The sequence below is a fragment of the Grammomys surdaster genome, unplaced genomic scaffold (genome assembly GCF_004785775.1).
Source record: "Grammomys surdaster isolate TR1022 unplaced genomic scaffold, NIH_TR_1.0 206, whole genome shotgun sequence".
In the NCBI taxonomy this organism is placed as follows: Eukaryota; Metazoa; Chordata; class Mammalia; order Rodentia; family Muridae; genus Grammomys; species Grammomys surdaster.
Window position 1 is genome coordinate 7,250,252 of NW_021604651.1, and position 11,515 is coordinate 7,261,766.

Consider the following 11,515-nt stretch of genomic DNA (forward strand, 5'->3'; position numbering starts at 1 on the left):
ATCTATCTATCTATCTATCTATCATCTATCTATCTATCATCTATCTATCTATCATCTATCTATCTATCTATCATCTATCTATCTATCATCTATCTATCTATCTATCATCTATCTATCTATCTATCTATCTATCTATCTATCTATCTATGGTTTTTTTGAGACAGGGTTTCTCTGTGTAGCCCTGCCTGTCATAGAACTCACTCTGTAGACCAGGCAGGCTTGGAACTCAGAGATTTACCTGCCTCTGCCTCCTGAGTGCTGGGATTTAAAGGCGTGTGCCACCACCACCTGGCTTACTTTATTTTTAAAAGTGTTCATGTTCATATATTGGGGAGGCACACACATATGTGTGCAGAGGCCAGAGAATGAATGATCTTATGTGTCACCCTCAAGAACATGTCTACTATCTTTCAGAAAAGTTTTATTATTGACCTGGAGCTCACCAATTAAGCTAGACTGGCTGGCCAGCAAATTCTAGGGACCTACCTGTCTCTGCCTCCCCAGCACCGTGATTACAAGTCTATATCTCCATGCATATACTTTTACTCGAGTGCTAAGGTTGTATCTGCTCTAGGGTTAGGAAGCCTCTCCAATACACCCCATTGTCCCACAGCACCAGGAAAAGTACTGACGACTGACCCTGCCTTGAGCATCTTCCCAGCACACTCCCGTGCAACAGGGCAAAATGTGCCCTCTTTGATACTTCTGAGCTGTGAGGAATTCCTCTCTATGATGAACAGAGAACAGACAGACAAATAGCCAGTGGGCATTGGGTCCATGTATGGCCAGCTACCCACTGGCATCTGCTGTGTCAATGTCAGTGACCAAGGCCCTGCTGTCCTCAGGCAGCTGCAGCTCTAATGGCCAGGAAATCCTCTGGGAAGTTTCACATCATTAGAAGTCATTCAGGTCATTTGATAACTTCAGAATCCCATGTCCTATCCAGCCCCAATCCCTGGCTTGACAAACCATGGATTCCCCTTCAAAGGAATCAAAGTCATTGAACCGTGAAGATCATGCAGCACGTTGGGCACCTTGCAATTTTGTGGCTCCCGGGGAGGGGCAGACATATTGTAACCACATCAGAAGAAGTAGCTCCTCCAGGGAACCCTGGTTGATATATGAACTCTGCTCCCAGTGACTCAAGCCTAAGAGTCCAGCCAGGACACAGTGTCAGGATCACTATCTTTCCAGCTGCCACTAGAACCTTTGGGTGCTGCCACCACCCAAGAGCGTCAGTCCTGGGGAACCAGCCAGCCTCACCCTGCTCTCTACCCTAGTTCTTCTGCAGTGAGTCAACAGATTGTTACAGACACTTAGGGCCACATCACACCTGAGCCCCATGCAGGAAGCACCAAGGTGCAAAGCTCCTGTATTCCTCTGAGCCTGATTGTTTCTAAGTGCCTCTGTGTGTGTGTGTGTGTTTTCAAAGAAGAAATTAAGAAGGTCGGAAATTATATTCTTGGAGAAGCTAATGTTGAGGTTTTTAAGCCATTGTTCTTAGCATCCTCCTTTTGTCAACTGATAAGTTGCTCCTAACAGTAATATTTGTGAAGGCTGGGCCTTTTCAGTGATGTCTCAGAAGAGCAGCCACTTTGCCCAGGGAAATGTGAGGAAGTATCTCTTACGAGAAAAGGTAAATAAATCCAAAAGCCTATACTTGGACTTAAGAGTGGGTGAGAAAACTTAGCCCGAAGGGTTAGACCTATACCATCTTTCTGATTACTAAGGCAGTTGGAAATCACACCATTGAAAGAGTGGCCTGCCCTTTCCTAGTCCAGTAGCTTACATCGCTTTTATGTGACTCAATCCCGAAGCAGGATTAGTCCCTTGTATGTCTTCTTCCTTTATTGGATATAATCTCCTAGCAAGGATCCTTTCTGTAAGTCTAGAGCTATTCCATGGCTTCTCAAGGGTGTAGAATCTGGTTTCTTTCACTTATTATTTCCTTTAGATGTTTAAATATTTATTTAATGCATATGTATGTGTGGAAGTGTACACATGCCTTGATGTACTCGTTAAGGAAAAAAAGACACTTTGAGAAATCAGGTCACCTTCTACCACATAGGTTCTTGAGATCAAACTCGGGCTGTCAGGCTTTGTGGAGGTCTTTACCAGCTGGACCATCTCACCAATCCTCTCCACCCTTTACCCCGTGGACTCTTGTAAAAGAGAGCTCTCTACTGACCATTCAGAATGTAAGTGTCATTTTCATTTAATTGTAATCAATATGGAGTTGGGATTATTGTGGTGAAATATTCAACAGGTATATTCTGTCATGAACCTTTTCTCCCCAAATGAATTATTTCCTGCTGATCAGTGCCGGGCAGTGGTGGTGCATCCCTTTAATCCCAGCACTTGGGAGGCAGAGGCAGGTGGATTTCTGAGTTTGAGGCCAGCCTGGTCTACAGAGTGAGTTCCAGGACAGCCAGGACTACACAGAGAAACCCTGTCTCGAAAAAAAAAAAAAATCTTCTGACTTCTGGTGCAAGTTAAAGCAATATGCACATGACCTCCGATAAAATGATACTGTTGATGAGTCCTTAGATGAAATGATACGTCGATGTTTCCTTAGCAATCTGCATAAAACTGTGTGTAATTTTCATTTTCACTTTTGACACTTTTTCTTTCTGTAAATTTAAGTAACGTCTGATGTTTAGTTACAGTAAAAGGGAAAAAAGTCATTGCCTTAACCAATTTGGAAAGCATTCTTTCAAGACAAAAGATGGGCACATAACTTGAATATGATCCACAGCTAAGCACTCCAGCTTTTTCCTTGGGAATGTTTGGTTCTTCTGAGAACACCCACTCCATGGTGCCTTCCCCCATTGCTGGTCTCACAGACACCTCGATCCCTATTGCTCTACCACGTATATGGACATAGCCACCAAGCCCTGGTCCTGTTACTCAGTCTGGACTTTGCTTCTTCCTCAACCTTTCTCAGTGAGAGTAAGGGCACAAAGGGAAGGAGACGATGTCCTCTAACAAGAGGACCCCACTCAACGCTTGTCATGACAGGAGCCCAGCGGCTGAAGCCTTGTTGCCCCCTGCTCTCGTTGGTGTTAGGAGCTTTGGCATTTTGATGGTTAACATTAACTGTCAATTTGACAGGATTTAGGATCACCTAGGACATCAAATACTAGGTACATCTGTGGGGGAGCGTCTAGGTTAGGTAAACGGAGGTAAAAATCCCCATCCTAACTGTATGCCACCGTCTCATGGGCTGAATAAAGAGAAGAAACCAGGCCGAGCTCCGCTCCATCTCTTCCCGCTGCCTGCTGATGCACTGTGACCAGCTGCCTCAGGTTCCTGCTGCCATGGCTTCCACCTACCATGTGCTGTACCCTCAAACCACTGGCCCCAAGTGAACACTTCCCTCCTCAAGGTATTTTTGTTAGTTTGTCACAGTAATGAAAAAAGTTATGAAAGTAGCTACCAAGCATTTATGTTCATAGCTATGGGGAAGCTGAAAGAAATCTTCAATCATATTTCATGTACATAAAAACAAAATTCATTCAATAGCTAACATATGGCTCACATACTAAGTTTGATAAGTATATCTATGTGTCTATTACAAATTTTGAGGGCCAAGATCTAACCAAAGTATGCTCATAACATTTCATGTTTGGTGTCTATCTTTCCAACAACAAAAATTCATCTTGTTTTTAATATCATTAAATTAATGGGAGGGATTCAGGCCAATTGTTCTGTAGAATGTCCTGCATTTTAGACCTTTACATGTCCTTGTCATTAATTCAGTTACACAATTTAGCCTGGAGATTACACAGGTATTGTGCGTACTTCTTAATCACTTCAGAATCTTAATCACTGCACATTAGAAGTCCCCTAACAGGGTTGTCATCTGCTGGCTATGCTGGGTTGGGTCACCTGGTTGAAGTTTTACTCTGCTTTAAAGTCTGCTGTTCCTTTAGAGGCTATACTTCTAAGACCATGTGAATGTCCTATTCAGTGATAATGTCTAAGTAATGTCTTAACCATTGATGAGCCTAATCTGAAAATTCCAAACATTTTCTTGATTAACTAGTGTTCCATCAGAAGCCTTTCCCCTTCCCTTTATGCCTCTCTGGTTATCACTAGTGTTGTGGCCTTTTATTATTATTCAATATATCATAATCATTGAAGGTTGAACGTCTTTTATCTCAAAATCCTTGGGACCAGAAGAGCTTCAGATGTTGGAGTTTACATTTGGTTGAGAATATTTGTACAGACTTTACCAGTTAGGCATATATATCTGCCAAAATTCAAAATCTAAAATGTCCCCAAATCCAACTCATAAAGAGTCTCATAAGATTGGGGCTATTTAGCTAGGCACTAGTGGTGCATACCTTTAATCTCAGCACTCAAGAGGCAGAGGAAAGTAAATCTGTGAGTTAGAGGTTAGCCTGATCTACAAAGCGAATTCCAGGACAGCCAGGGCTGTTACACAGAGAAACAATGCAAAAGGCTAGGGCTATTTAACTTGTACAAATCTTAGTCTTTTTGCTGTTCAAGCTATGTCCATTTTAACCAGAAAGAGACGTTAGCACTGGAGAGATGGCTCAGTGGCTAAAAGCATCTTCTGCTCTTCCAGAGGACCCAGGCTAGATTCCCAACACCCATACTGCATCTCATAACCATTTGTAACTTCAGTTCTAGGGATCTGACCCCCCTCTTCTGGCCTCCATGGACCATGTGTGTTATACACAGACATACATACAGACAAAACACACATATACATAAAATAAATATTTAATAAAAATAAAATCAGTTCCTAAAGCCTTGGCTAGGCCCTTACTGTTGCTACTTGGATTTCCAGAACCAGGTGTCTCTGGTTTAGCTTGTCCTCCCCACCTCCTGGGACGTTCTTCCTGGTGCTGTTGGTGAGACACTTCCTCCCCTTTGGAGCAGGTCAGAGAGTTTCCATTCTCTCACAGCTCTTCCTTCCTCCCTACTTCCTCTGCCTATCCCTTGCCATTTGTATCAGCTCTGGTAACTTGTTGTCTTTGATAGAAAGTGAAAAAGAGGGAGCTGGGGAGATGGCTCAGTTAGTAAAGGAATTACTGCGTAATCATGAGGATCTGAGTTTGGGTCAGCAACCATATTAAACAAACAAACAAACAAACAAAACAGGGGTAAGAGGGAGGAGAGAGAAAAGTTCTGGTCTGTATGACAAACTGGTAAGCTTTAGGTTCAATGAGAGACCCTAATATCAAGAAATAAGGCCAGGTATAATAGTACATGCCTTTAATCCCAGCACACAGGAGCCAGAAGCAGGCAAGATCTTTGTGAGTTTGAGGCCAGATCATTCTACATAGTGAGTTCCAGGACATTCATAGACCCTATCTGAAAAAGAAAACAGTAGGCTACAGAGACAGCTCACTTGTTGCTCTTGTAGAGGACCCTAGTGCCATTCCCAGCACCCACAATGGTGGCTCACAACAATATACAACTTCAGTTCCAAAATATTCTTCTGACTCTGAAGGCCCCAGGCACACATGTGTTGCCCATATATACACAGGTAAAAAAAACTCTTATGTGTAAAATAAAACTTGAAAAAAAATGAAGAAGAGGAGAGAGACAGAGGTAGATAGAAAGAGAGATAGACTGACAACGGAATAAATATGATGGAAAGCAACTGAGAAAGACACTCAGTGTTTACCTCTGGCTACTGTAGGCACACATGGACATACATGGATGGACACACACACGTACCCAGGCACAAAACAAGTGAGGAGAAGAGTGTCACAGGAAAAGAACCACAGATACAGACAATAAAACCTGGAACAGTAGTGGCCTCTTACCAGTCTACAAGAGGCTTCCTTGTTTATAGTTCATTGCTGATTAAGTCGAAAGTGAAGGTTGCACTTCAAGAAGTCACAATCTCATAATTCTACCCATGAAATTTATAACCTATTATTTCATTTTATGTTCATCTAAACTGCCCACCAGAAGGCCTGCCCAATCTCCGGCATGCCCATCCCTTTCTCCCACGCAGTCTCTCCAGAAAGCACATCATTATTTTGTTTCTTTCATTCTCAGCCCACTGGGATATAAGCTTCGTGGGTGACAGCCATTGCCTTGTTTACTGCTGTGCTCACCACTGGAGTCCTAGTGGATGAAATTTCACAGGTGCCAGTCATTGCTTAGGAATGAGAAAAATGGTGTTCCCTGGCACACAGGTGGAGAGGTAAGCAGGTCCTCCCACTTACTTGTTAAGCCTAAACTTCTGCTATCTCCCAGAGTCACTTAGCACCACGTCTATGTTCCCAGATGGTAATACATGGGACGTGACATCGCCATTGTTTATTTATTTATATACCCGTCCTGCCTGAAAACCTGCAAGTCCCTCTAAAGCAAAAGTGAGGGCATGCTTATCTGTACGGTGCCAGCACTCTGTTCAGACATGACACAAAATGCTTGCAGAAGTCTCTGATATCCAGCCAAAAGCATGCTCAGCTGCCTGCTGGGCTCTTCCTGACAGCTGGAGCCAGGCCTCCAACCTGTTGTTCCAGTCCCAGCAATTCACAAAAGGCCCTTTGACTCCACCGCATGGCATGGGCCATTCCAGGAAAAACCACTTTCCCTGCCACAGCACCTGTCGCTAAGTCCAGTGTCCCCACAGCCAGGAGGCTACACAGGGCCACAGTGTTCCCTAGGAAACAAGGGCTGGGACCCAAGCTGCACAGGCAGCTGGAGAGCAGTGTGGAAGGCTGAGGGCCTTTTCAGCAGCAGCAGCCAACATATAATGTGGTGAGGGATGGAGAAGAACACACTAACGTACAAGATGAGCCACAGGCCTTGGCTCAGAGATGGCTCACCTGATCTTTCCTCTCAATCTTTTCTGTTTGCTGCGGCACTGGATTTTCAGGAGGCACGGTCAGCCGCAGTCTGCAGACATTTGCCTAAAAGAGGTGGAGAGGAAAGCCCAATTAGGATAAGTGTTAGGCACAGAAAGAGTCAGGGGCCCTGGGCTTGCCCTCTGCCTATTCCACAGTTAACAGGCTCATTGTACCATCCTGATCACACTGGAAAGAGACCAACGTGCTAAGACCAGCATGGCCTGGCACAAGTGCCACTAGCATCCAGCAGCAGCCTGCTGCTCAAATAAGGAGCTGTTAAATAACCTCAGAGATTTCAAACATTTTTAAATGGCTCAAATTTCTTAACAAACGGCATAAAATGATCTCATTCCACACATAAAAGCCACAATTCCACTGGAGACATAGAAGCCAAAATCCATAATGCAGTTACCTATTGTCTAAATTCTACATTGTCTAGATTTCCTCTTGTCTAGAATTCCAGTGAGGGGTAGGAGGTATTTCTACTTTTCTAGCCTATGTATTTAACTTTCCTACAACAGACATGGAAATGTTAATCACAAGGTTTTTATTCCAGATACTGTGTGTGCACGGGTGTGCGAGCCACAGCATGCAGGTGGCAAGGCAGAGACAGCTCTGTGGAATCAGTTTTCTCTTTTCATCTCTACATGGGTCCTGGAGGTCAAAGTCAGGTCACTGGGCCCATGAGGCAGGTGCCTTTATCTGCTGAGCCATCATCAGCGCAGTCACAGCTTTTATAAAGTTTCTCTAGTCATGTTCATTATTCTCAATAAGTAGAAGTTATTTAAAGTGTCTATTGCCAGAAGGAGGAGCCAAGTACCTAACGTGTACAACAGAGCGTTACTCAGCCCCGGGAAAGGAAGGCAATTCTGATACATTGTATCATGAATGAACCCTGAAGACATACTACTGAAATAAGGCAAACATATGAGCGCAAAGCCACTCTGCCATATGATGTATCTAGACCAGTCACACTCACCAAGACAGGGAGTAGAGGGTGCTGCCAGGAGCTAAGGAGACAGAAAATGGGGAGTTGGCATTTGCTGGGTGTGACTTTCAGTTTGGGAAGATGGGAGAATTGACATTGGCAATGGAGCCACAGTACTACTGTTGATGCACTCAAAGTCATCAACCTGTACCCTTAAAAATAGCTAGGGCAAGAAACATAATATTCTAAGTAGTTTAGAACTGAAAGGAAAAGAAGAAGAAAAAGGCAAAGCTGTTTTGTGTTTGCTGAAAATTAAAAGAGACTTAGCAGAAAAGGCCAGGGAACCAAAAATTTAATTGCCAAGGTAATAACATTGGAGTTTCATTAGCTGCATAGTGAGCACCTGTCACTGACCTCTGAGGCTCTCCTGTCAGGTTCTCAAAGCCTAGATAAAGATCACTGAAATACTGGAATAAAGGCTAGCCATAGTGATGCATACCTTTAATCCCAGCACTTGGGAAACAGAGGCAGGCAGATCCCTGTGAATTTGAGGCTGGTCTAATCTACATAGTGAGTTCCAGGACAGCCAGGGCTACATAGTGAGACCCTATCTCAAAATCAAACAAAATATAATATATACAGACACACACATATATTATACATATATATACATTCATATATACATGCATACATATATGTATACATACATTAATAAAAGCTCCCAAGCAGTTTTTAAAAGGCCAGTACTGGGAGTATGTCTTAATGGTCTTAGCAAACAGGAGGCCCTAGGTTCAAACTTAGAACTGCAAAGCCAAGCCAATCCAATGAGAGAAAACTAAACTGCACTGTTCCTCTTAAAATTAAGCACAAAAGAAGCATTAAAGCTACAGATTGTGTGATTTGTTCAGAGTCTGGTGACAGTGGGGAATCCCAAGCACCACCATACCTGGTTTATGTAGTGCTGGGGATGGAACCCAGGACCTTGTGTATGCTAGAGGCAAGCTCTGTCAACTTGAGGGTCTTTACAGAGGCAATCAAGTAAAAATGAAATCACAGAGGTAAACGTATAAAAGTGGGAAGTTCAGAGACAGATGTACAAGGAGAATAGCTCCTGGCCATTATAGTGCTCATTGTGTTCATGTTTGGTGGTGCTGGCCCACAACCTCAGCTACTTGAGAGGCAGAGGCAAGAGTATGGCAAGCTGAAGGACTGCCTGGGCACAAAGTATGTTCACAGCCAGCTTGAACAACTTAGTAAGACCCTGCTCCAAAACCTGCCAAGCTGTCCATGGTAGCAAATGCCTTCAATCCCAGCATCCAGAGACCAGCCTTGTCTACATAGCAAGTTGCAAGACAGCCAGGATTACATACCGAGACCCTGTCTTAAAAAACAAAACCAAAAAGTAATTACCTAACATGCACAATGCCCTGGGTTTTGTTTATGGCTGTCTCCAACCTGGTTCTTTAAATATATGATGAAATCTCAAGGTACCTTTCTATCCCTACATTCTCCTGGACTAGCTTCATTTCCCAGTAACCTCAGGATGCAGCTCGACTGACAGCCAGGGCTATCTTTGTTCTGGCCAGCTTTACAGCAAGCAGCCAGTGCTCACATCCAGACATGCTGGCCAAGAGAGAGCTATCCATTCTACCATTCTCTCTTTCTGGATGGGCAGCAGCTCTAATGGAAAACTGGGAGTCACCTCTGAAGAAAGGCAACCTTCTGACTGTAGGCCACTCCACCCAGCTAAAACCAGACTGGAATTTGCAAACATTAAACGTAAGCCACATCAGGTGGACCATGCAAATCAATGATTCTCAGTAACTATTTCTGACCGGCTGAATTTGATCCATGGCATATCTGTTGGCAGAAGAAAGGAAGTGTGTTTCTAATGCACCACATCCCATATATACATGAGGATGCACACACATCTATATGAACTCACATTCACAAATACACAAATGCACACAGGCTCTAACATCCACTGGCTATGTGGCCATGGGAAATTTATTCTCTGAATTTTAAGTGTAAGATGAGATTAAAAGGAAGACATGCCTCTATAGATGTTAAGGTTGATCGTGTGTGTGTGTGTGTTGTGTGTCTATATACATGCACACATTTATATATAAAAGTATGGACTCATGCATGCCATACTTATGTGGAAGTCAGAGAATAACCTCGGACGTCAGCCCTTGCTGTGCTGGACCAGGCAGCAGGCTTTCTGAAGCTACTTGTAAAGAAGCAAGCCACTAAGCCTCTTCAAAGACTATATATCCATGCAAAAAAGAAGGATGGGGTCACGTAGATCAACCATGAGGCCCTTACTGCTAGCACAGTATGATGACACGTTTGCAGCAGAGCATCCTGGGGATTCTATGGATTCAGACTTAGACCCTCACACTTGCTCAGCAAATGCTTTATTGGCTGAGTGGCCTTCCCAGCCCTGGTAAAGTATTTTTATTAATAGCTAGATATTATCACTGTGTTCTCAACCTATGCTCCAAAACAAAACAGGTCCACTTGGCTTCCTGACCCTTGTTTCCATGGAAACTATTTGGTCAATGGAATTTGCGGCATTAGAAGGTAAACAATGCTTTCTCACTAGCTGGTGGATCCTAGAGGGGCATTTCTTGACAGCCATAATTTTCAGTTTTTATGCATTAATTCACCCACAAGCGAGATGGCCTTTCACCACAGTTGCACCCACTCTCCACTGGCCCGTCCAGAACTCTGACATTCCTCACACAGTTCCCACGGTTGGCAGCTAACCATGACCGTTGGAACGGGCTGTTTGAGCCATGCCTACCAAGACATGCACAACGTCAACAGTAAACACAACACATAAAAATGAAAAGAGCCTGCAAGATAAAAGATTTGGCTTCAAAGCCTTTTAGCTGTTGCAGCAGATGCCTGAGGCTACACACTCAGGTCCTATCCAAAGCATCTGCTCTCATCAATAAAGGGCTTTGATGGAAATAGTAAAGAACACAGCTATTCTTAATAGATGCTGACCCACTATTGATGGTACACAAGCAACTTAATCCCAGCTTGGAGCAGGATCACACACCTCCCTAGCAAACATATAGTTGTTATGATAAAAGAAGGTTGTTTGCTGGGCAGTGGTGGCACACAACTTTAATCACAGCACTTGGGAGGCAGAGGCAGGTGGAGCTCTGTGAGTTTGAGCCCAGCCTGGTCTACAGAGTGAGTTCCAGGACAGCCAAGGCTATACAGAGAGACTGTCTCAAAAAAAAAATAGAAAGTAAAAGAAAGTTGTTGAACAAAATGTTAAGACTAACTCCATTTTGCTTTAAGCGCACCGTTATAATTCATGTAGATTTAAAGGGGAGAAATACACCCTTAATTAAGGAACCACAACTGTTAATGTTGTTTATCATTTTAAAAAATGTGGGTGGGCTGTGGATTTCTGTGTTGCTTGCAATTGTTTCAAGTAGTTTCTAAATTAAAACAATAATGGAAGTAGTGTGGTGGCTCATTGATTAAAAGTATTTTTCCCCAATCAAGAAGACCAAAGTTCAGTTCCTAGCAGCAGCCATGAAACAAGCTAGGTATTCCATCCACACTTGTAACCTAGTTGAGAGGGGGATAGAGACAACGTGCTGGTGCTGAAGCATCCAATTTAGGATGAATTAGCACTCCCTCCACACATATTCCCGTTTCTCTTTAATTATTGGTATTACTGTGTGTGTGTGTGTGTGTGTGTGTGTGTGTGTGTGTGTGTGTGTGT

The 11,515-nt window shown here is 43.5% G+C and overlaps 1 protein-coding gene across 2 annotated transcripts in view; it reads right to left on the reverse strand.

Annotated features, from left to right (window-relative positions):
* Positions 1 to 11,515, reverse strand: part of Myzap (myocardial zonula adherens protein) — an 87,248-nt gene that overhangs the window by 67,822 nt on the left and 7,911 nt on the right. For both annotated transcript variants that reach the window (XM_028771385.1, XM_028771386.1), the window contains exon 2: positions 6,819 to 6,902. In XM_028771385.1, the coding sequence (XP_028627218.1) occupies positions 6,819 to 6,902 (84 nt within the window). The remainder of the gene's footprint in view (positions 1 to 6,818; positions 6,903 to 11,515) is intronic.